The 26700-nt window shown below is 43.7% G+C and overlaps 1 protein-coding gene across 5 annotated transcripts in view; it reads left to right on the top strand.

Annotated features, from left to right (window-relative positions):
- CADPS (calcium dependent secretion activator) overlaps window positions 1–26700 on the top strand; it is a 404679-nt gene that overhangs the window by 168418 nt on the left and 209561 nt on the right. For all 5 annotated transcript variants that reach the window (XM_050957618.1, XM_050957616.1, XM_050957617.1 and 2 more), the window contains exons 4-6: window positions 13002–13082; window positions 21453–21689; window positions 23872–23993. In XM_050957618.1, coding sequence (XP_050813575.1) covers window positions 13002–13082; window positions 21453–21689; window positions 23872–23993 — 440 coding nt within the window. The remainder of the gene's footprint in view (window positions 1–13001; window positions 13083–21452; window positions 21690–23871; window positions 23994–26700) is intronic.

Below are 26700 nucleotides of genomic sequence, written 5' to 3'. Positions count from 1 at the left end.
GGAGGGGGTTCCTGCGGCACAGTGCTTTGTGGAGGCTCATCACGTTGCTCCATCCCATGCCATTCTCAGGGCTGAGTCAAAAGCATGAGTCTGGGCCTTGGGGAGCAAAGGAAAATACTTCCTGTCTGGTGTATGAATGCTGGCAAATGAGTATCATCTGTCAGTAAAGTTCTTTAAAATAAATTCAGTGGAGGGCTGGTATAAACACTGCAGTTATGGCCTCGTTAAAGCATAATGAAGATAAAAGATGACAAAACTAACTACCCCCAAATCTCATTGCACACCGGATCCTAAGCTCTTAAATCAAGAAGCTATTTTTCCTCTGAGGCTCATTTGTGTCCTAGATTTCTGTGAATTGCAGTAGGCATTTCTTTGACTCAAAAAACACCCCATAGCCCTGCAAAAAATATTGTTTACGTTTCTTTACCAGCTATTATTATCTGCCTTCTCTAATAGATAGCTCATCAGCATGGTGTCCAGAGAATACGGCTTGCACGTCCAATTCTCTGCATACTATTCGGAAAATGTCCCTTGAATATTTCAAGTGGTAACTTAGAGTCTACATCCAGAGGAGCTAACAATGCCATGCCTCTTACATAAGCTTGGTGACACAGAGGTCTATGACACATCAAAACTTCCATTCTTTCTCCTTTTTCCTCCTGTCATTTCAAATCCCAAAACAGCTGGCACTACTAGGATTGGAATTTACTGTGCAGAGGATTAACACATTCGGAAAGTATTAGTGACTTAAGCTACCAAGACAGCTTAACATCATTCACATTTCCAATTTTAAGAGAAAATTCAACATCCTACCTGACTGGGGGGGGTTGTCAACAATTAAAAATTTAGATCCCCCAGTTTTTATGAGTACAGCTTCAAAGGTATTCCAAGACATCATGTACAATTCGCAATGCAGAATATATTACAGCATCTCCTCGCAGCTTATGTCAAAAACAGCCTGCTTTATCTCTGGGAGCAGCGGCTTTCTGATAAGAGACTAAGGGCTGCCAGGAAATGTAACAATTCAGAAGGCATGCATTTTTATTTATTTATTTATTTATTTTAGCCTTCAGCACTCTAGGGTGTCAGCTACTATAAATTACTAGAATATGTTGACTTACAGATTAATTATTAATTAAAAGAAGCTTATGAATTTTTCAGTATTTTTCTCATTGTACATTACCAAGTCAAACCAACTTTTACTAGCAAAAGGATCCCTCCAAAAGCCCTACATCAAAGCTGCAATTGTCACCCATATTGTTATCTTGTTCAGCACAGACTTAGACCATGTTTACTTTGAAATGTTTAATCAACCATTTGCTGAGTTAGATGGCACGTCATGGTTGAGTGGTAAGAGCCATAAAACTTTTTCCTTGAAGCCTTTGGGCATTGTGGTTGCATGATTTGCTGTTTGTATGGTGGTGTTTCAGAGAATATTAATGTTCCGAAAAGCACAACCCAATCTGCAGTCTCTAGGTTGATTATTAAATACATACAAGCCTGTACTTAGCATCACAGCCATAGAAGCAGTACAATTGATTAATATCTTCTTAAAATAGCTGATGGTCGTATCTTAAGCTACTGCAATGATAAGACCTTTGGCTTAAATAGGTGAAATTCAGCTCTCTGCCAAGAGTCAGCCGGTGCCTCCCTGAAACATCAAAGACGATCGTAGGCTTTATGCTGCCTCTATGCACAGGAGGTGAATTTCACCCAAAGGGACTTGGGTAAGTGGGGCCTCATTCTATAATGATGTTATTGTTTGCGCACAACTAAAAAAATTGATCATTTTCTTCTGTATATGTCTAAATTTGGCTAAATTCAGAGATTCGTTATAATCCCTTTATTAAAAAGGCAAACTAAGAAAAAGAACCGGACTTGAAACCTGCCAGTTCTGCTTGTAGCTGGTGTGTGTGTATGTGAGTACGTGTTACTCTTGTTACTAACCTTGTCTTTCTTTCACCAGCCTCCCTCTCATCTTCTATACCGGCTCGACTGGATCCGGTATTTAACTGGATGACAAACTGTTCAGAGCATGGATTGTCTTTTTCATTCTTTTTGTACAGCGCTTGGCTCAATCAGGCCTTGCTCTTCATTGAGATCTCTAGGTGCTGCTGTAATAAAAAGAACAATAATAATAATGATGTTCCTTGCCTGCCTTTTAAATCTTGTATTCCTTGATGTTAAAGCTGTTGTATTTGACAGCCTACAAGACGGCCATGCTTAGGAGATATAGGGCCTTTGGTCCAAACTCACTGCTCTTTTCCACAAGGACAGCATCATAGGGTCAGGGCCACCCGGGGGGCAGGGGCACAAGTGAGGCAATTTGCTCCAGGGGCCCCCACGAGAGTTTTTCAGGGCCCCTGGAGCATGGTCCTTCTCTCGCTCCAGGGGCCCCGGAAAATTCTCACGGGGCCCGGGCCCCCAAAGCTTCTTCCGCTCCGGGTCTTTGGCAGTGGAGAGTCCTTCTGCCCCGGTGCGGAAGGACCCCCACTGCTGAATTACTGCCGAAGGCCCGGCACTTGGGCAGCGGGTCCGGCAGCGGGGGGCCCCTGCCGCAGGTCTTTGGGGCACTTCAGTGGCAGGTCCCAGAGTGGAAGGACCCCCAGCCGCCGAAGACCCTAGACCACCTGAATCCTCTGGGCAGCCCTGCTTAGGGTGGGTTGTGCCAAGGCAGTGGGACCTCCAGCAAATGCCTGGTATATCCTATGATGCTGTCCTTGTGGAAAAGAGCGGTGAGTTTGGACCTCAGGGATTGCCTATAGAAATCTCCTAGGATTGGCTGTTTGTTGGTCCTCCAGTGGCTAAAATGGCCAGGAGCAGGAAGAAACCAATCAGGGCCAAGCAGGCCGGATAAAAAGGTACTGCTGTTTCTTTTAAAGGCACTTCTGGGTGAGGCTGCAACAGTGAAAGAAGGTTCTCCTTGTCTAAACCTAACAAACCTGGCCTGGTCATGAATCAGTGATGGAATGTTATGGACTTTAGTGTTCAGGTGGCCATTTTGAGTCAAATGTTAATTTATTTCCTGTAACGGAAAGGTGAGGCTGCTCTGCAGACCTCTGGCTCAGGTGAGTCTGTGATATGATCCTGTACATACCCATTTTTCAGAGGCAGAGAGGGAATAGAACAATTAGTTATCACCTCTCTTGGATTTCCCAGCACACTTTGTCTCCTGAAAGGCTATTTTTTAATGTCTGATCCTGCACCACTGAGGTGCATGGGAATGTTTGCCATTGATATCAATGAGCACAGAGTCAACCCAGAGACTGTACGCTCTCCAGGTTCAAGGGCTGTTTTTATCTTTTGTGTCTTGTACAGCACCAAGCATGTTGTTCTGATTAAGCAAATTACTGTTTGCAATGATCCATAAGCTGCTGCAATAATTTGTAAAAAGTGGAGGTACTGCATCTCCATATTCAAAAGCAGTGCAAGGCACAGGCTGAGACTAGTTTGCACCCAGAATGATGTGGAAACCTTTCACAACAGGGAAAATGTTCAGACAGATGGGTCCTTGTTAACCCTGAGGCAGTATGAGTCAGGACTTCCTGATGTTTATTTTGAAGCAGCACTCAGCATTAGGAGCGACTGGCAGAAAGGGGTTAAAATTAGAAAACAATGCCAACACTTTTTGCCTTCATGCTGCTGTCTTGTATGGTTGGAGACAATAGTATAGACAGTGTTTGTCACATCCACATTGTATATTTTAAGTGCCCGACTAATAATTGAAGGATATATCTGTATGTTTCATCTTTTTATTAAAAATCTTTCTAGTTCATCATGAAGATATTTCTAATTGTGTTGCTCATGATAATTTCAGGCCTAAATGTTTAAGGATGCACAACACTTCACTTGAGGTGTGGTATTGTAGTCTTTCTCTTCTAGTATTTATATAAGAGCATAATCTATTTAAACAACATTTGGCACTGGTGAGGCCACATCTGGAGTATTGCGTCCAGTTTTGGGGCCCCTGTCATAAACAGGTAGTTAAGGGTTAATGTCTCTTTTACCTGTAAAGGGTTAACAAATAGGGAACCAAACACCTGACCAGGGAACCAATCAGGAGACAAGATATTTTCAAATCTCGGTGGAGGGAAGCCTTTGTTTGTGTTTTTTGGGTTTGGCTTTGTTCTCTCTGGGCTCTGAGAGTGACCACACGTATCTACAGGCTCTCTAATCTTCTATTCCAATTTTGTAAGTACAAAGGTAGAAAGGCGGTATAGTCTTTTTATTTGTTTTTCTTTATTTGCAAATGTGTATTTGGCTGCAAGTATTTTAAATTGTATTTCTGTTGGAGGAGGCTTTTTCTCCAGTTTCTATAAGCTGACAGACCCTGTAATATTCCATCTTGAATTTACAGTGATTTTCTTTATTCTTTTTTTCTTTTATTAAAAGTTTTTTGCTTTTAAGACCTGTCTGATTTTTCCCCTTGTTGAGGCTCAAGGGAATTGAGTCTGTACGTAACAGGGAAGGAGAAGGGAGGGGGAGAGAAAGGAGGGGAACCCACCTGATTTCTCTGTGTTGTGATTCAAGGAGTTTGAATCACAATGATCTCCTAGTGTACCCAGGGCGGGAAAGATCTGGGAGGAAGAAAGGAGAAGGGGGAATCCCTTTGTTTAGATTCACGGAGCTTGAATCTGTATCTCTCTCCAGGAGCCCAGGGAGGGAACACCTGGAGGGGAGGAGAGGGAAGGGAAATGGTTTATTCCCCTTTGTTGTGAGACTCAAGGAATTTGGGTCTTGGGGGTCCCCAGGGAAGGTTTTGGGGGAGACCAGAGTTTATCAGGCACTCTACTCTAAGTCCTGATTGGTGGCAGCACTACAGGATCTAAGCTGGTAATTAAGCTTAGGGGAATTCATGCTAGTACCCATATTTTGGACGCTAAGGTTCAGAATTGGGAATTATACTATGACAGCCCCCCACCACAGAAAGGATGTGGACAAATTGGAGAGAGTCCAGCAGAGGGCAACAAAAATGATTAGGAGGCTGGGGCACATGATTTACAAGGAGAGGCTGAGGGAACTGGGATTGTTTCGTGTGCAGAAGAGAAGAAGGGCGGGGAGCAGGGTTGATAGCAACTTTCAACTACCTAAAAGGGGGTTCCAAAGAGGATGGATCTAGACTGTTCTCAGTGGTAATAGATGACAGAACAAGGAGTAATGGTCTCAAGTTGCAGTGGTGGAGGTTTAGGCTGGATATTAGGAAACACTATTTCACTAGGAGGGTGGTGAAGGACTGGAATGGGTTACCTAAGGAGGTGGTGGAATCTCCTTCTGTAGAGATTTTTAAGGCTCGGATTGACAAATCCCTGTCTGGGATGATTTAGTTGGTGTTGGTCCTGCTCTGAGCAGGGGGTTGGACTAGATGACCTTCTGAGGTCCCTTCCAACCCTAATACTTTGATTCTATGAACTCCTTATGTGTTCTGAATCACAACTTGCTTATGTTGTTGACAAAATCTAATGTTAACAGCTAACAGAGCCTGTGTAGCTATGGAGTTGTCAGCTGGTTTGTATCCAGCCTCATCTTCAACCATGGCAATTAAGGTCTGACTGCCAAATCAGCATTACTACTCATGATTAAAAAAGCAGAAAGAACATGCATAGCTTGATTTTGTTTTTCAGAAGAAGATTGGGCTTGAAAAGGTTTCTTAACTCTCTCGTTTTAAACAATCTGAGATGTATGTAATGGAGAGGGAATAAATATAACACTCTGATGTCATATCCAGTCACCTTTTTTTACTACAACTGCACTCTGATGGGTTTGTTTTTAATCTGTAACAAAGCCCTTACTAGAGCATTTAAATTGAGATCAATGCTGGCCTGTTCTTTTTAATTGATGAAAACCCGGATTAACTCCCCTGAAGTTCCTCCTGGTTTTCACTGATGTAACTGAGATCAGAATCTTGGCTGATAACCTTAAAACATAAAGCATGGTTCAGGGCGTTCAGGTGTCTTAGTAACAAACGGAACAGTGTCAGGCTTGAAACTGGTTTGATTCAGATTTCTTTACTGCTTCATCTTAGTGTTGTGCTCCATATTGTTTAAAATAGTGCAGGTTAAATTACTAGTGGTTGTTTTCCTTTTCCTCTGACTTTTCTTCCTCCTCCTAAAGTGCAGTATCTTTTATTCATGATGTCCCTAAAGTACAGAAGTTGAGTTTGCCAGATTCTTATGGTGAGTGTGATTCAGTGTCGTAGACTCCAATTTTGAACACTAATTGGCAAGGTTGTCATAATCAAGAGGCTCTATTAATAATCTGAAACAGTTCTTGAGTAGGGTTTATAAATTGTTGAGGGTGTATCAATTGTACAGAATCACAGGATGGGTTGTTACTAAAGTCCTCCTTATGTCAATAACCTCCTTTTAAAAAAAATTGCATCCAGTCAAAGAATATTTCATAAACAGTTGGTATATAAGCCAATCTTTTTGCCAGATTCTTTTACTGTAATGGAACAGTCAACATTCGGTAACTACAAATGAATGTAGGTACTCTGCTGTACATTCAGGTGCAGACTAACTCTGGTTCTGATACATTTTTGTTCCTAATTTGAGTCAAATCTACATATTTTTAAACTTTTAACAACTGTAGCACCAAGGTAAATCTCTCATCAAGGCAAACGGAAAGAAATAATGGCATGTGTGGATAGACGTAAGAAAAGACCCAATATGCAACTGGGCAATTATGTAATGAGCAGCTTAGAATTGGAAATTGAGCATGGCCTGTATTTTTGACATGTTGCTGGAAAAAAATTGGCACATGTGACATATCTTATGTACACTGAGATTTATGATACTTTTTCAGACTTAATTGACTGGGGCAACCTTATGATTTATATCTTTGCTTTATTCACAGCACACCCATAAAAAAGTCATAATGCAGAACCAGACTAATTCAATTTCTCTTTGACCGTGTAAATCATTTATATATTTGGCTGTCAGTTTTTGAATATAAAGTATGCATACATACTGCAGAAAATAAATTGCTGACTCTCTAGCTAAGAAATTGGGCTTTGATTGCTATTCAGGGATAGTTTCCTGTCACCAGATTGTTCATTATTGCTTAGATAACTTATTTTACATTAACTGTTTAACTGTGTTTCACAAGCAAATTATATTTCAACATTCTCGATCTAGGATCAGTTCCCTCATTGGTACTCGTCCTTATTCTACATGGAGAGAGAATTCTAATGTATTTCGTAAACTAAGGCCATGTCTACACTATGAGTGCTACAGCAGCACATCGGTGGAGCTGCAGCTATGTGGCCGTGGCACTGTAGTGTAGATGCTTGCTACAGTGTTGGAAGGGGGTTTTCTGTAGCTGTAATCAATCCACCTCTCCAAGCGGCAGTAGCTAGGTTGATGAAAAAGTTCTTCCACTGACCTAGCCATGTCTACACTCAGGGATAGATTGGCATAGCTACAGTTAACTTAGCAATGTTAACCTAACGTTTCAGTGTAGACCAGGCGTAAGTTTCATTAATATTATGCTGCAGACCAGTTCTGGATAAGTTTTTCAAAGAATGAGTGGTAGCCATGGAGCTGCCATGTACGGTTATTGGAGTTAAGTACTTAAAAGTCTGCATAATGTTTTAAAATTGTAGGGATATGTGTCTCTTCATATCGCTTTGTTCAACTGGTCATGGCAACGCTTCCTTTTAAAAAGGAATGCTTTATCCTCCAGATCAGGACTGAGAATGCAGCTGTGGATGTAACCTCATAACACAAATAATCTCCCCAGCTGCAGCGTTTCTGGAAAATGCCTGCAAAATCCTGATTGTCTAGAAAGTGCTGCTGTAAGGCATTGCGCTGGCTTATTAGCATATTAGAAGGACAGCTCTCCAAGAAGGTGGCATCCTTGATTTCTACATTTAGAATTCAGGTTATTTGGGGTAATGTGATTAACTTCAATTACTGTCGCTCAAATCGAACTTGGAATAACGACGTCTGTTTCAGAGTTCTAAAGGAAAGGGGGACTTGGTACATTTCCCACATTTAACAGAGCTACTCTGAAAGTCTGTTCAGTCCAGTGGAAGCAAGTCTGGATAATGCATTTGTTAATGGGGAAGATATTTGGGAAACACGGCGCAGGGGGGAGTGTCCCAAAGGGCCTGATCCTGAGAGGAGCTGAGTTCCTACTGGTTTCAGGACCATGGCCACATTGAATCCAGAGCAACACCATGTTGAGTTCTGACGTTAAAAGGTCAAATTATGAAATGCTTGTGGCACAGTCACAGGGAATGGAGTACAAATAAGCCTGAGCCAAAGGTCATTGGCAGAAATAGAAATACTCTCATTGATCTCAGTGAGCTTTTGATCAGGCCCAGGATGCTTAGCAGGTTTGTGGCTTATGTTAAATCAGTGACTGAGGCCTTTAAATTGAATCAGAAAAATACATTCCCTCAATGCCAGCTGTAATGACTCTGAACTCTCTGGGAGATCAGACCTACTGAAGCACATCAGCACACAAACACATGCATACATATATAAGGGGAAAAGAAACACTTAAGTTATGCAAGGAGACAATAGGAAGGAAACTGTGACACACCAGTGTTTTGATGGCATATTGCAAATACATTCAAACCCAAGTGCAATGTGCATTAGTCATATTGGGAATTGAAACTCTAATGGTTGCTGTAGCTGTAACTTTCCAGACTGCACTGCACCAGGCAATTGGTTGCTCTGTGGAGCAATTTGTCTCTGAAGAAGGATAATACATAGGAAGATAGTTATAGCAACTCTAAGCCAGGTTATAAAATTGCTTTATGGGAAGCTGTGACTGAGAGCACTAGTGGTACAATGGCTTATGGTGATGTTGCTTTCCAATGGGCAGAACAGGCCACTCTGACCATTAGGGTGACCAGATGTCCCGATTTTGTAGGGACAGTCCCGATATTTGGGGTTTGGTCTGATTTTTCACACTTGCTATCTGTTCCCGGTACTGACCATCATCGTTAGAAGAGTCAAATAGCAAGACAAGATAACTGCTAGGGAAAAGAAAACCCTGATTTCAATGTGGTTAGCTTCAGTAAAAGTTAGGTGGGGGGGGTGTTAATAAGTTATTTCTTAAAAGAGACAAGAAATGGCATTTGGTACTGTCACAGAACAAACAGTGTGGTCCTAGATTTTAGTTTTTGATTCCCCATTCTCTTAAACAGATACTACTAGGAAACTGTGACAGGAGAATCAGTTTCCACTTGCATTAAGGGATATTTCCAAAAGAACTATGAACCAGAACAATACTGAAATGTTTAATGCTGCTGAACTTGATGACACTCCTGTATCTTGTGAAAAGAAGTATTGCTACTAGCACTCCTACTTACCATTGTCAGTTTAAAGTTTTTAGATTCCTGCTGTGTCTCAACTTACCCAAAGGAGTTTAAACTGTAGTTATAGTTGGGAAAGTGTCTGTAAAGTCAACATAAAGTTGGGCATTTGAATGGTCCAAAAGTACTTGGTCGCTTGACCAGTCAAACATTGGTCAAATAGTGTCAAATAATGTCAAAAATGGTCAAACACTCTAAAGCAATAATTTATTAGAACAGTAATAAAGAGTAAAACTCTATGGTCTCCTGTAGGTTTAGCCTTGGATAAATATTTGCCTAATTATATTTTTTTTAAAAAGTGACTTAACTGAGTTGTTTGAGCTCAGAATAAGGCAAAATACAATGAAATTAAGTTCTTAAAAATGAAAGAATAATTATTACCTTTTTAGCAATGGTTGGTTAGCATTTAAATACAGACATTAAGACTGAACATTTACAAATGAGAAAACCAAGTTAAAATGCAATAAAACAAAAACATTGCAATTCTTAAAAAAAAAAAGTCTTCTTTAAGTGCACTTATTCTAGGTAGACAGCAGACTAACTCTTCAAGTACCTTGCTTTTCATTATCTCTTTCTTTAACAGCTTCAATTGCTTCATCTATATCTTTGTCATCATCATTTTAATGTGCTTTGTAAGCTGATATGTACATTGGTGGCCTTGTATGAAGTAAAGACACCACCACCTGCAATGTTCTAGAAGATTCTAGCGAATCAAGAGGCTCAACTTTCAGTTATTCATCTTTTTCCCATCAGGTGACCTTAGCACATAGTAAAGTGAGTGATTGAGACATTTAAGTAAGTTTGCTAACAATCAGAAAGGTAGGCCACTGCCTACATAAGGGCATTCTTCCTGAAATATTTGATTATATTTGACTGTGGTGAAATAGGCAGGTAGCTGACTGGCCAATTAACTGGCTTGCCAAGCCTTAGTTGGCACCTTTTTATTCCTCTTATCAGGGCTGGATTTACACCTTAGTGGCCTTAGGCACAGCATCTTCAGTGACCCCTCCCCACAGCTGACCGTACCCCTAGAACGCCGGCGCCCCTAAGCACATGCCTGGTGTGCCTAACTGGAAATCTGGCCCTGCCTCCTATGTGCTCCTTTTGAGTCTGATTCTGATTTCACTTGCACCAACGCTGAAGATAATGGACTTACCCCGGAGTTACACTGATGTAAGAGAGAGTTAGCCCCTGTGTGTCATAGAACCATGCTGGAACTGCATGCTTAACTGTCACAAGCAACTCTTCCTGTTAGAGCTTTCAGAGTCAGTGCAACTGCGAACAGCAGCACACTGCAGGAGTCTGCACAGTCGATGGTGAAAGGATCTCGGCCCTGAACACGTCAGCTAATGGGTGGTGTGGATTTGCTCTCATGAGGGTTGAGGTCTTAAGGAAAAAGAGAGAGAGAAGACGCACAACAGCACTGCAATGCAAACTAATGGCCATAAGAATTCTCAAGGGCTGGTCAAGCCAGTGTGTCCGAGGTGAATATTGTGTACACTTGCATATAGCGCACAACAAATAGAAAAGCACAGCTATACTTTCTCTGTTAGGATCCCTGCACACTAGGAAGTTATGCGGCACGATAGTGAAGCCCATACCGATCTTTATTCAGTCCAAATTGCTACGGAAGTCAGTAGATTCAAGAACTGCTCATATAATGGGCCAAATCCTCAGCTGGTTTAAACCAGCATTGCTCCATTAACTTCAGTGGATGCACAACAGCTGAGGAGGCTAGCGTAGTGTTTATGTAAATGTGGATATTACACAGAAATTTAAAATTCCCTAGGAATTATTATGCGTGAATCACAAAAGTGTTGATATAAACCTTCAAAGAATAACACATCAGACTATCCTCTTCTATTTCTCTCTCATTTAATCTGTTAAGACTTTTTGAATCTATTATCTATGCTATTTTATTCCCACTAAAATGAAACTGGTGCCCAATGTGGCCCTTTCTCAGAATATCCTCAACAAACCTTGAGACCAAATTGGAACATGTGCCTCATTAAAGACTTCAGGACTGGGCCTCTGCTTTTAACTGCTAGGGAAAGAGTAGTGCTTAAAACAGAATGTTGTGTCCATGGAAATGTGTGATGGGACTTTTAACTTCAACCAATGTGTAATTTAAAAAAATGGAAAAGGTAGCTATTCTTTTACCTACCCCTGCAACTCTTAGTGGCTTATAACAGTACTGATGACCTCTGGATAGAGCGCTTTGACGTCTGCTAACCAGCCACATTCTAGGCCCTTGGCTTCACCTCTAGCCATTAGTCATTAGCTGCCGTTAAATGCCCTCTCCATCGGTCACAATTGGTTAATTAAAATCTCCAATAGACCAAATTGATCTGACACAAGGGACACTGCAAGGCACTTAAAGCACAAATAAAATGCAATTGAAACTTCAAGAGCAGCCTGTCGCGTCCTCTGCTGAACAAACTGGAAACCTGGTCACAACAGCTTTTCCTAGTATTTTTAGACCAGACAAGAACCTGGAGCACTTGCTGTGCATAATAGTTGCGATGGCAGTACTGATGAGAGTCCAGAGCATGAATCCCTACCTCATATTCCAGAACCCTGAAGCTGAAAATGAAAAATTGGAGGAGGAGAAGGAGGAGATGCTACAGGAATAGGATGTTATGTCTTAGGAAGGAGAGAGGTTAGCAAATGTAGTGAAAGCCTGAAAAATAAAAGGGGTGGTGAAGTGTGTTTTGGAGTTATTGTCCTCCTCGGCAAAGCATCTTCCTTTCCTCTTTATATGGGTACAGATATCTTCTGATGTTACAGGTTGACATGTGCTACTATAAGGCATGCCGCCATTACTGGCGGGAATCTGTACAGAAGGCTAGTGCATCCCAGAACTGTGCCCTTGGGTTCCCCAGGAGCCTGAATGAAGCCTAAAGTGTTGACCTATAGGTAACACTGCTAATGGAGAAAGTATAATGTGAAAAGGGAGGGTAGACTTTGCCGTGGAAGTAAGGAAGTTCTGGGCCTTAGTGCATACCCTGAGTTTATCTTCAGTGAATTCCCACCATGCCTCATGTGTAAGGCTAAGATTTGGGCCTGGGTATTTTTAGGAAAAGTCATGGTCAATAAACAATAAGTCACGGAAGCCGGAGCCCCACTGCCCAGGCCTGGCAGCCCAAGCCCTGCTGTGCGCGGGTCTGAAGTTGCAGAGGTCACGTGAAATCACATAACCTGACCGACTCATAACCTTATTCATGTGCCTGTGTGAGACCAATTCTATGTCCCCCGTTTACTCCTCTCTGCTACCCCCTGCAGTAGCGCTATTATAAGTGGCAATGATACTGGTTTTCCCACATCAGTGAATGTAGAACTGGCCCAGCAGCCCCGAGGGATTCATATATTTGTCCGTGACGGAATTTCTACTCACAGAGGTAGCTACATGGGCATCTAATGCAGTCTGACAAAATGCATTCAACTGAGCATGTCAGTTTAAAGAATTTTTGGAAAAATGAATCAATATGCGCGTGTACCATGCCTTGCAGAATGGGCCAGACCTTGACTGGTGCCTGTCAAGCTAGCGCAATATAAATATTAAATAATAATGTAATGAAGTTGTACGCTCTGAGAAGCTGAACAAGCTTCTTCTGGGTGGTGCTCCGGTCGCCTTTTTTCATCCTAAAAATCCTGTTTACCTTTTTTTTTTGTCACACAGCTGGATAATCCAGATGAGCAAGCTGCACAGATCAGACGAGAGTTAGACGGACGCCTTCAAATGGCAGATCAAATTGCCAAGGTAAGAAAACTCTAATTAGTAACTAGCACATACGTAGCTCCATGGAGTTACCATGCATCCCACTTCTCAGGCCCTGCTCCTCGGGGATGCTGAGCACCCACAGCTCCCAGTGAAATTAGTGGGATCTACGGACACTCTCTGTTTCTTAGTGTCAGGCTCAAAATTCCTGTTGGGGAATGAGTGTAGGTTCTGAGGAGATGCTGTTGGAAACGGCGGAGGTATTTGGGTCTCTTTCCTGGATGCAGCCATTTTGTTAGGAGCTGGGGTTCCTGTGTTTCTTTCTCTGCCGGTAGGCAACCTTCCCTCAATGACTCCAGACTTGCAAGTGCACATAGAACCACATTTGGCCAAATATTGGTGCTGTGCATGGGTGGGCTGGCACTCTCCTGGCTTAGTGTCCGCCTGTTGTCTGGGACAACACCCTCCTCGCATGTTACAGTTGAGTTGCCTTTGATATCTATCCAGTGCAGCAGGCCTATGAGCCATTCCCTCTAACTAAGCTCAGCAACAAAGCATCTGGAACCATGCCACTCTGCAGGGGCAGACTGTCACCACACCACAGCTTGCTGAAGCAAGTCATTTCTCTGGTTGGTATCACGGTAACTCTCACACAGTTTCAGGTGACCTAAAGAGGACAATAACTTTGGGAGCTTTGCCATTGATTTCACCTCTGATTTCGCCAAATCTCCCGAGTCTTATATCAGATCCCAAATGTGGGCAGCGTCACATGTTTGCTCTGCAGCACCATGCTCAGTGCTTCTGTGATCTAACTGAAATGTTACAGTCTATAGTCAGGACAGGATACCCCATTAGAAGAAGAGAGAAAACCAAAAAAACCTAGTAGAAATCTAATCAGCAAACTAAATCCACTTCAATTCAGGATGCAAATAACAAATGAGAATTCCCTGCCTTCCACCAGAAGCCTGCGTTGGGAAACAACTGATTTTGTCCTTTCCCTCCAAACATATGGAATAAAAAAATCCCCCAAATGCAGACTACCAGCATATCTTCAGCCCCGCCAGTGGCACTCGAATGGGTTCCTCATTCCTGAGGATAAACACCCAGGCACTCTCCTCTTTGCAAACACAGAAAAGTCAGTCTCTCTTTATATATCTGGTAAAATCTGACACTCCGTCAAAGCTCTCCCATATCAGTGAGCAAATAAGACTCCATGCTTTCCTGACAGGGCCAGATAATAAAATAATCCTGAATGGACTTTACAAGACAGATTTGATCAACTCCCCTGCCACAAAATGAATTGCCAATTCTGACCCTCTCTGGTTTATTCTAGAAAAGAAAGGTTACATTATGAGTCCCTCCATGGTAAACTGTAATTCCTTGAAGTATAAATGTCGTTATTGTACCAGAATTTTGAAACCTACAAGGAATGCAGTCTTGAAGCTGCTTCTAAGTAAAATAGTTTGAGAGCATTGGGAGTAAAGTATGTATTTGTAGTCTATTATTAATGATTTAGCAGCAGCACTTGTGGGTACATCACATCGTTACAGATTGCTTTGCATTTTTCAAAGCACTGTTCAAACTGTAACCAGGTAATTTTCATCACTGCATCCTTGGGAGGGTAGCTGGTATGATCCCTATTTTACAAATGGAGAAAATGAGCTATCTGAGAGCAAGTTAGTGGCAGATATATAATCAAAAACTGACTCTCCTTCCCCACTTTTAAATCAGAGTGGGCTGTTATTTTAAGGAAAATACTGAACCTTCTCTTGTTTCTTTAAAGAAACCGTCAAAGGTTTTGAGAATGTTAGCTGGTCATTTGGGTATTGATACTAGAGGTTCTACCTACTTATTTATTTAACTTTCTGTTTACTACATTTTCGAATGGGGGCAATAGTATTCATAATTCACTGGCAGTCAGCAGAGGGTGCAACTGCATGTCTTACATTTGCAAACACATATATACCATTGTCATTTCCCCCAAGGACAGTAAAACATAAACAAGCTGCTACCAGGCCTATGAGACCAGGCCATATGAAAGCTCCTAAAACAAATATATTCCAAAACTTCCCTTTTGCAGGGCTCAACTTTCAAAATGCAACTTTGGAGGATGGGGGGAAATTGTATTTGAAACTAGCATATCAGTCTTGATAATATATTCAGTACATATTGTTACTTAATCCCTTTTCCATGATTGCTGCTAGCCACCAATTTAGCATGTCAAAATCCTACCGTATCTGCATACTAAGATACTTGCTGTTCTCACAACTCCATGGATGCGGCTTTTTGCTGGCATCCAAATGACTTTCTGGATCCTTCTCTATAGTTTCTGCACAAAGTTATTTTCTGTGCAGGAGCATCACAGCCGGTAATTCAGTTCCAGCCTAGTCTTTAATTTTATGAAAAGAAAAATTTCTAATTTACTGGTCCGTGTTGCAGAATTGTATCATGCCAGGTGATAGATTGTGGGTGCACAATCGATGCACTAAAAAGTACTTCGCAGCACCAAGGTGCCATCAGTGAGTTTCAGTTATAATGGTAGATTAACTCATCATATAAGAAATTAAAGTTAGGGCATTTTCAATTAAGATGTGATGGAGGCTGTGTGGTCTAGTATGACCAAGAAGCAGGAGTGCCCCAGTGTTGTTGTCTTTGTAGAGCCACTTAATGGCCAGCTATGAGACCTTGAACAAGTTATTTGCCCAGGATCACTCAGTAACCTGACCCACACACCAGAACACTTGAGCAAAGCTGTGTCTTTTCCTAGGCCCAGGACAGCTCAAATGTCGCTTTTGGTGTTCAGTGGAGTCCTTCACTGGAATGGGCTACCCAGGGAGGTGGTGGAATCTCCATTTTTAGGGGGAATCTCCATCCTTGACAAAGCCCTGGCTGGGATGACTTAGTTGGGGATTGGCCCTGCTTTGTGCAGAGGGTTGGACTAAATGACCTCCTGAGGTCCCTTCCAACCCTAATAGTCTATGATTCTAGCACAATGCAACCCCACTTTTGGTTGTCCCATAGGTGCTACCACAGTAAACACAATTAATTATAATTGTGTTTATGTATATTTACTGTCCCTGTATTTGGGTTAATAGTTTAGGGCCAAATTCTCTTTTGAGCGCACAGCTCAGATGGAGGGGAGTTCTATGGAAGGGATGGAATCCTCCTGCCAGACGGCTCCCCACTCACGGGGCTATCACAGCCTATTGCATCCACCCTCCATGGGTGGGAGGTCTGGGGTATGAATCATGTGTGTGTATGAGCCAGGCAGAACGGAGCCCCAGGCCTGATTAAGGCCTTTGGGTGATGCCATCATAATCATAATGGAGTCTATAGCTGAGGATCTGTTGGCCACAGTCCTGCCCGTCTTCTGGTCAGTCCTCTTGTGCGAGAGCAGTGGGAGCCTTCCTACATGGGGCTCACTTCTTCCTACTCTGTCTGCCTGACCCTAGTGCTATCCATCCCTACCATCCTGCCTCAACTTACTAGCTCCGCCCAGACATCTCATCTGCTGTATCATCACCTGCTACTTCTGCCATCTCACACCCACCTATGTTGTGATCTCAGCCTCCCACTGCTCCCCAGACAGCTCATGAAAGTGCAGAGTCCCCACTGGTTCTCAGCACTGCACACATGGGCCATCAGTATCAGAAGCTCAGGCCCCATCTCACGGTTTTCTTTTAGCATTTAAAGGAGCAAACATGCATGTTTCTGGGCTCCTTTATTCCTCTTAGCTCCCCTTTAGCCTTAGAGACTCCTCCTGTCTTTTTTCTTTGACTTGGACTTAGCGAGACTCACCTAGTCCTCCTGTCAGGGTGAGTCAACAGAATAGCCCTACATTTCCATATAATGTCTTAGAACCTGATAACCTAACACACAGATAAATCCATCTTGCCCCACTTCCAAAGTGCCTCAACTCTCCACCCTCAACATCTGTCCTGCTCACCCCACTTGCCAACCATCTATTGACCCTCCCACCACTCCATGAATATCCATCATCTGAGCAGCCTCACACATACACTCCAGATGTCCAACCTGTCTCACAGATGTGTCCACCCACTTCAGTGGGAGTGTCGTCTGTACAAGAACTACAGGGTTTGGGCATTGATGGAGAAGCTATTGGTGACAAATAGTGAGATTTTATTTCTGATAATTACTGCATTTGAAATGTGATGTATAGAAGCAGTGCAGAAGCTAGTACGTTGGGAGAGATGAGTAGTGCTGTGACGGGACATTAACGTTTGAGCATCAGTGCTTTCAACAATATCTCCCACCATTTAAAAAACATTTGAGTTTTTTTTCGGGTGGTCTCTGTCTCATGTAATGCACGGGCCATCAGACAACACAGTTAGATAGCTTGTCTTATGCCAGGAATAATTTACTTGAGAGGATGGTTTCTGAAGTCTGAGATCTGAGATTGAAGTCTGCATTTTAATTGCCTGGCACAAGTGTTGCTTTGAAATGTGTTTGTAATGAATAAACCATTGAGTACTCTCGGATACACTCTGCCAGCCTGTGTTGCTGTTTGTATTTCTTCTACAGCCTTAAGAAGGTTTCCTGGCAGAAATGTGGTCTTGTTTTCTTTCCCTGGATGCATTTTATGAACCTCTTTTTTATGGTGTCATTATGAACTGTCAGCCTTGGAGCGAGAAGATATTTCTCAAGTCGTCTCCACAATTCTGTTTTAGAGCTCTTTCTGGTAGTGAGCTCCAGCCAGATAGCTTATGCCTAGCACAGTTACTGGTGCCCCCTATAAAACAGTCAAATTGGAGGTGACTTAGGGGGATGGACAGATGCATCAGATGGCTTAGGACAGTCCTGGAATTAGAGGCTAGTTTCTTCGAAGGGGGCGGATAGTCCTGGATTTGGATCCTTGGGTAGTAAAATAGTAAAACATAGACATTGTGAGTAGGGTGACCAGACAGCAAGTGTGAAAAATGGTGGCAGAGGGTGGGGGATAAAAGGCACCTGTGTAAGAAAAAGCCTTAAATATCGGGACTATCCCTATAAAATCGGGACATCTGGGCACCCTAATTGTGAGTAAAAGGCTGCTTGGCAATGGCTTTTTAATTAGTGAGCTGCTGGCCAGAGGTGCTGGAACTGTTTGTGTAGTGCTGAGAGCCACTGAACCGAACTTTATAATGACAACCACTTCAAGCCAGGAGGTGCTGCAGCACCCTCCGCACCCCTAGTTCCAGCCCCTATGCTGCTGGCACCAGAGGTGGCACCTGGGGGGCTTTCAGGGGCTGTAGTCACCCCAAAATGTGCCTTTAGCCACCCTCTGGAGCAGCCGTCACTTGCCAGCCACCCAGCTTTGAAGGCAGAGGGGAGAGAGTGGTGGCTGCTGGCCAAGCACGCAGCTCCATCAGCAGCAGGACCAGCACCGGCAGCAGCACTGTCTGAGAGCATTTTAATTGCCTGGCACAAGGCAATGTCCCCACCTGCTGAGACGTGCTGCCCAGGGCAACTGGAAGGTCTGGGACTCCCCACATTGGCCTGGACTGACGCTCCTGGGCCCTACCAGCTATGGCCGCTGCTCCCTGGTCTGTTAGGGGCGAGGGAAGAGGAGGAGCAGGAGGTGAGGCCTCATGGCAAGTGAGGACATAACCTCCCCAATTTTCTGATTAACCCACCTCAGCCCCACCCCCTCCCCTGGGCGGAGGCCGGCACCGCCCCTGGCTGGCACCCATTTCTGTCACTGAAGTTGTACCAAATGAATCTGGGGGTAGATTCTGGTTTGTTGTCACTAACTTAGGAAACACTTAGGGACAGATTTTCAAAAGAGCTCAGAGCCGGGTGTAAGCGTTCAGTACCTGCAGTGTTGGGATAATGTTTCCAAAAGCACCTATCTCCCATTCTCAAATGTGACTTTCGCAGGCAGGAGCCATTGCAAGTCAGTGGAATGAGGGCTCTTAAGTCATTTAGGGTACATCTACACTGACAAAACAAAAAACCCTCCACGACAGTGAGTGTCAGCACCTGGATCAGCTGACTTGGGGCTAAACATAGCCATGTAGGTGTTACTACTCAGTGTGGAGCCTGCGATTTGAAACCTGGCAGGCAGGTGCGTCTCAGAGCCTGAACTGGCATGTCTGCACTGCTATTTCTAGCCCTGGAGTGCAAGCCAGAATCAGTTGGTTTTTTGTTGTTGCAGTGTAGACATATCCTTAGGTGCATTTGAAAGCTTTACCACAGGTCCCGAGCACCCAGACGCTCCCATTGTGATGATGCGCTGAACTCTTGAAAATCTAGTCACCCACTGAAGTGCCTCGATGGAAGCTGAGCTCTCTTTTGACATCAGGCCTCAAGTGCGGGTGCTGAGGCCTTCTCGGCCTGAGAGAGAGATTGCCCTTTGAATTACCTGCCTGGCCAGTTTGTTACAAAGAAATTGCAGGGAAGGTGCTGAGGGGACTAGAATCATTCACTGCTTCAGCCATTTCCCACCACAGTGTTTATTCCTCATTTTGTTAATGACTTAGTAGCAGGTCCTGCCCACTCCTAGCACAGGTGGGGTAGGGAGTGGAACGGATGTGTGTCCCACAGGTTTGGGAAGCATGCAGGGAGCCCACACAGAGTTCCCCACGCCCCTTCTGAGCTATAGAGCTCTTCTCTGCCCGGGCTGTATCTGCCCTGGCAGGCAGGTGAGACCCAGGGCTGGTGGATCTGCACAAACCCTTCTCCTGCTGTGGATGAGAATGTGGGGGCTGTCAGGGCTACTGCTGCCCTGAGACCTCTCCTGCCTGCTCCATGGCCCGGGGGGGAATACTTGGTTAGCCCAGGCTGCTTCCCATTGCTTGGGCTCAGTGCAGCAACCAGGCCTTAGGATCCTGAGCTTTTAACTGGGATGATAAAGCTTGGTCAGTCACATTTAAACTCCCATCCCATGGTAGCAGTGCCCTCTGAGAGGAGCTATGCCTAACACCAACCCCTTCCTGAGATACAGCTTCCAACTGGGACCACACGCCCTTCGTTCTTGTGGCCTAGATCCCCATTAGCACTTCAGACCCTTAATGAGACAACCCTAAGAAAACAGCAGGGAGACCTGGAGTCAACACGTGGATGACGTCACAAGTTAAATTGATGGCCTCGCCCAAATCGCTGGCAGATATTTGACCACATATACAAACCCAGCACACAGCAGGGCACAGCTGGCAGTGCTTACTCGGGAGAAGGGCACTGGCCTGGCACTGCAGAGATCAGGATTCAGTTTCTGGCTCTACTGCAGACTTTAGGTGACCTTAGACAAATCACTTCTCGGTGCCTCTGTCCCACCCATGTAAAAAGGGGGAAATAATCCTTTTGAACCCTTCTGCGGTGGCATTGTGAGAATAAATCCTGTTGTGTTTGTACTACGGGTGCTATGCAGCTAGGCAGGAAATTCCTAGGCTTTTTGGAGCGTTGCAGATCGTAATAAAGGTGAACTGACGGAGCTGCATGTGGGAGAAGACACATCCAGTGCACATGCCAGCTGGGCCCAGGCAGAGTAGAGCCCTGCAACCCGACAGCACTTGACTACAAGCACTGGGTTCAGGTTGTGCATGAAAAACAACCCAAGGCTCTCTGGTTCGGGTCGTATGTGATCACCTCCTCCTGCCCAGGGGTCGGCATTACAGCTGCCTGTCCAGCTTCTGCTGGTTGTCACCACCTCTCTCCGCTCTGTGTGGGCTGCAGAGAGAGTGTGCTAACTAGTCAGGCAGCAAGGCACCGGTAGCTGGTAAGAGTAGCACATACAGACGCCGCCATGACAATCCCACATGCAGAGACGGATCACAGGCATCGGGAGTGGGAAGTGCCCAATGGGCCGAGCCCCAAGGACAAGTCTGAAGCGCTGACACAAGTTCTCATGCAAGTGTCGGGTTTGGGTCAATTCTGAAAATATCATGAGGCTCTTGGGTTAGGTTGGGGTTGGCTGTGATCAGCTCTGGGTTGGACTTTAAAATTAGCCCTGAGCAGATCTCTGAGGAGGAATCTATCATTTAAATGAGGGGAGAAAAAACAGGGTGCCATTCCCCCGCTTGTGTAAATTTAGAGAAGCTCCATTTACTTCAGTGTAGCTATGGCAACACACACCAGCTGAGGATGTGGGCCAGGGTGTGTATACTGATGAGGCATGTATATAGGAGACAAACTGTATTAACAGATAATGAATGTGAAACTGAAAAATGCATACAGGAAGCTACAGTTTATCACATAAATGCCAGGCACTGGTTTAGCCAGTTGCTAAAGGTAATGTATCCATCCAAGTGGCTTGGGAGACAGCTGTTATGGATGGTGGTAGTTCTCTATGTGCAAGGCACTTTCCAAATGCATGTGGGGACCTAACCAGATCACTCACATGGTGTGACAATCCAACAAGCGACTCTTGAGTATCCATTAAATCTTAATATATTTTTCTTGTTGTTTTAATCAAAGGAGCGTAAATTTCCGAAATTTGTATCCAAAGAAATGGAAAACATGTTTATCGAGGAGCTAAAGTCTTCTGTCAATCTGCTGATGGCAAACTTGGAAAGCATGCCAGTGTCCAAAGGCGGCTCTGAGTTCAAGTTACAGAAGCTAAAACGCAGCCACAACACCTCAATAATTGACCTGGGAGAAGAAAATGAAAACCAGCTTTCAAAGTCAGATGTTGTGCTGTCTTTCTCCTTGGAGGTAAAAGCTACAAACTGTCTCCATTTGAACATATAATGTGCTGAATTAGTGTGATTAAGAATCACACCAATCAATGCCTAGCCAGTTTGAGCCGTGAGAGTAGATATTAAAATAACAGCCTGAGGGGCAGAGGTCAGTAGAAGGATTTCCTAATCCCCAAGCAGGGCTTTCTTCCCTTGTAGGAAACAATTATAAAATGCTTTTATCAAGCTTCATAATGTGCCCTTTTAGATTTCTCCCAGTCATGTTAGAACAATCTGTGGAGATTATACTAATGTGAAATTCAAGGTAGATTGTATCAAGTCGCTCAAACAGTAGTGTAATTAACTAACATCTTCACAGTGTTTGTACCAAGTGTAGAAGCCATGAGCTAAATTCATTTGCCGGGCAACTCCACTGAAATTGGGTGGAATTAATCCGGGAACTAATCTGGATGCCTCATTTCTCTATAGTACCTAAAAACACTCTGTTTCAGGGAATCACAATGTTTCATTCTCTTTGCTTTTTGCAATAATAGGGTTCTGTGGGTTTTTTAAATCAAAAATAGAACTTCTGGGATAGAGATATTCATCAGTGTAATTTCATAGAGACTTTATTACTGGTTCCTAAACTACTAAAACCTTGTGCTTTAGGTGTCTTTGCATTTGATTACTGCTAAGTAGAGATGTCACTTTATTCCTCAGAGAGACAAGGTGGCCAAGGTAATATCTTTTATTGGACCAATTTCTGTTGGTGAGAGAAACAAGCTTTTGAGCATACACAGAGCGGACCTGAAAAAGGTGTAAAATGAAATAAAAAGGATTTATATTTACCATTTTCCCCATTTTTGTCTATTGTTTTTTTGTGCTAAATGTCCCCTTTGCTGTGTAAATTACACTAATTTTCACCATTACTCCAATTTAACAGCATGCAACTTACACCACTGTTTATAATATCACTGAATTCAGCGTTCAAAATATTTAAGGTAGTATTGGTTTCATGATATTCGCAATATTCAGTTCAGCTTTACTGGAAATTTGGTTGTGTATGAATCCAGGGCTCATGTCTTTGTGGACATCAAACAGAGCATAACTACTGTGTGCACAGGTATCAAGAAACAGTGAAATGTCACAAAGCACTAGATCTACTTGTAAGAAAAATATGTGCTGTTCATAAACAAGCTGTTCATGACAATGTTGTTTAACATTTTATCCCAACTGAAAGCGATTCAGAAGGACTTGTAAGTGGAGCTTTGAAGTTCTAGAGGGTGAGCAATCCATTCATATGCACAAAACATTTGCGCAGCAGAAGTTTGGTCAAGAAACATTGATTCATCAGAGAATCTGCAGGCGAATCACAATGCATCAGGGAATATATAGCATGGAATTTGAAATTTTAACTTATATGCTGCATCTCTAGTTATAAGAGGAGCAGAAACATCCATGTGATTTCTTCATGAAGGCACAATGTTAACGTGATGATTCATCAACATTAAAAGAAGAAAAAGTTTTGATAAGACAGACTTAAGGTTGACAATTATATATACTGTGCCATAAACAAACACATGCATCATCCTACTGCACTTCCTGTATAATGACACTTGTTGATGAATCTTCTACAGGGACTAAACCTGTGATCTCCAGACCTAAACACACAAGCTTCTCCTGCTTGAGTGAAGGGATCAGTTCCATTAGGTTACCCGAAGAAGCAGACTGATAAGTCTCTATGTGGCCTAGCCACTGGAAAGGGACAGAGAGCCACATTCTGCTAGTGTGGGTCAGGCAAAGAACTGGGATTGATAGAATTTGCAAAAATATTAGCAGAAGGTGAGTCCAGACTGCAGCACTGATAGTGATATGGATTGTTGATGTTTTGTGAGTGGCTTCTTGTTTGGATCTCAGCCCTCACGAGGGTTATTTATTGGTCTTACCGTGTTGTGAAGTTGAAGGCATTCAGTACCCCACAAGAGCGGACCCATATCATATATATTTGGGCAGTCTCCCTGATGAAAGATAGCAAATTGAAAATTGGGACAGAGATGGGAGGTAATAGGAGCCTATATAAGAAAAAGACCCAAAAATTGGGACTGTCCCTATGAAATTGGAACATCTGGTCACCCTAATGAAAGAGCTTGAGCTGAAAGAGCTAATTTGCTATTGTGTTGCTCAGTACTTTCCTTACTCTTCCTCTCTTCACTCCATAGGTCGTCATAATGGAAGTGCAGGGTCTAAAATCCTTAGCTCCAAACCGCATCGTTTATTGCACTATGGAAGTAGAAGGTGGAGAGAAACTGCAGACTGACCAAGCAGAAGCTTCGAAACCAACGTAAGTTTCTCTTGCTCTCCTGCAGGTTCTTTTCTGCTCCGTTGCTGCACTGTTCTCATGAAAAGTTAAATAAATGTATAGCTATCAAGGCCAGAAGGGATCATTAGAACTTACATAGGGAAAGCTTTGTTCATTTATTTCCAAATGAGAAACATATACAGAGCTTCACCCTGCCCCAAATGAACAACAGGTAGGCCCAGTTCAGCAAAGCCCATAAGCACATGCTTAAGTCCCATTGAAGATAATGGGACTTAAATGTGTGCTTGAAGTTAAGTACGTGATTAAGTGCTTAGGGATGGAGGTTAAGCATGTTCATAAAGTTAAATATGTGCGTAGTGTTTATTTGATCTGGGGCTGTTTTGGGTATGTATCCATCATCCTGTCATGTCTTTGAAAGTATTCTAGAAAAATAAAACAAGAATGATGGAAAAGGAACTCCCTTTTGAAAGGCAACATTAATGAGGAGAGGAGAGGAACCAAAAAGCATAGGTGTGTGTGGGTGTGTGGGTGTGTGTGTGTGTGTGGGTGGGTGGTGGGGAGGTTTTTAAAATACTTTCAAGAAACGTTGATGGGGAAAGAAAAAAGGGACCCTGAGCAGAAGTTAGTGATAGGTGAGAACGTGCAGGGACAGCAGCTGTGGAGGTGAGAGAGAATGAGTCACACGTGGTGGATGTTAGTCCTGTCACTTGCTCCACAACTGGAGAGTACTCGGGTACTGAGATGATATGTTATAAAGACCGACATCAACTACAGCAGCGGTTCTCAGACTTTTGTACTGGCCACCCCTTTCACATAGCTAGCCTCTGAGTGTGACCCCCTCCCCATAAATTAAAAACACTTTTAATATATTTAACACCATTAGAAACACTGGATGCAAAGCAGGTTTTGAGGTGGACGCTGACAGCTCACGATCCCCCATATAATAACCTCACGACCCCCTGAGGGGTCCGAACCCCCAGTTTGAGAACCCCTGGACTAGAGAGCATGAAGAAGATAAAAGAAAAGTGGGAGAGAGGGAAGAGTGCATTGTGGCATCGTTTCATTTCCTCTTCACTTTTTACTCCTTGTGTGCCTCCATGTCCCCACTCAACCTCCTCCTCTTCCCTTTCCCTGACACCCTCTCCCCATATCTGTTGGTCTTTCTTGTCTCTTAAGCAAGGGGGCAAGGGCCAGTTTGGGGAATGATGGAAATGAAGCGCTTTCTTGTCCAAGGCCCCAGAGATTGGAGAAACCTCTGTGTGAAAGAGAGAGGCAGGGATCCGGAGCTTGGCTCTGCTCTGTGCTGCTCTGTGCTGTACTGCCAAGGTTTTGAGCACATGGTGCGGAGCTGTGCGCTGCTGTAATCTGTTGGCTCTCAAAAGGAGAATTCTGTTTGGTTAAAAGGGGCAAGATGTGAACCACCAAAGGGAATGTCCTCTCCCTGCTACTGTCTTCCCACCCTCCTCGTTGCTGTTCTCCGGTCATCTCCCCTGCAAGACCTAGCACCACCACCCCTCTCCCCTTCCATCCTCTGCCCCATGCTTCATTCCATCCAGGGGCTGGTGATGGGGAAGTGACAACTGTTATCATGGGAGATGAGTCTTTTCCCACATGCCTCTGAATCTAAATCCTGACCAGCAGCACGCCCTGCTATTCTAGTCCTGAGTGGGAAGATTGGCTAGGTGTGCAAACCCTCTCTGTCAGCTGGGCCCTGAGAGTCTCAAAAGCTGGCAGAACGCATACCAAAGCTGCTAATGAAAATGCCAGTGGCATCGAGGTAAATGTTTTGCACAGCTCTGATTGGCAACGTTTGAGAGACAAAAAAAACTCAACAGTGTTTTCCCTAGGATTTTAAGAAGGAGCCAACACAAAATTCCCTTTGTACTCTCTCCACACCAGGAAATACCCAGAGAGATCCTACAGTATCAGCCCCAAGCCGCCTCATTTTTTAAATACAACTTTTCTCCCTGTAGCCCGAACTAGTCATTGGGGGTGAGCAAAGTGGTTTATTACATGCCTTGGTGGGTTACCTGAGAGGCAAGGCAAACTCTGGAAATTTGTCTCTGGACCTTGGTGAGTTACATATCCTTGTTCTTGGTGGAAAATGACGTGTGATGCCATTGCTTTTCTCTTTCCTCTCCTTCCTTTGCACCAGAACCTGCGATGTGTCCCTTTTCCTTCTCTTTCCTCTTTTAGTGGTACGGGAACATTTTATGAAAGGAGCCAATTGAATCACAGGAGCTGCCTAGGGGCCTTCTCAAAGACCTCTCTGACTGCTCCTGGGGATATAAGGAGCCCAATGGGGGCACTTGTTCATGTCCCACCATGCGCAAGATGTAGTGGAACCACTGCATATAGGATTTGTGAGTAAAGTGTAAAACAATAGACTCTACTGGCCTGATTTTCCAAAAGTGCTTAGCTCCCATCAGCTCTCTTTGAGAAAACTTGGATCTAAATGACTGTTGAAGAGAAATTCCAAGGGCATGGGATTTCTCAGCTCTGCAAACCATTACTTAATTTGCAAAACAAGGCTTCCAGGCTGGAACCAAAATCAGATTAGTAAGTGGCTGTGTGAGGAAGTAGTAAGCAGGGTCCCCAGCATACATATATCATCAGCGCTGAACAGCTTTCTGGGATTAATCTTGGCCTCAAATCAGCAGCTATCAAAGTTTCAGTCTCCCTGCTCCATAGGAAATACCGAATTTGTTTACCCAGCCTAGTTGCCCAG

Source organism: Gopherus flavomarginatus, chromosome 6 (assembly GCF_025201925.1).
Source record: "Gopherus flavomarginatus isolate rGopFla2 chromosome 6, rGopFla2.mat.asm, whole genome shotgun sequence".
In the NCBI taxonomy this organism is placed as follows: domain Eukaryota; kingdom Metazoa; phylum Chordata; order Testudines; family Testudinidae; genus Gopherus; species Gopherus flavomarginatus.
Note: the sequence above shows the minus strand (reverse complement) of the source record. Positions and strands in the feature narration are given on the sequence as shown.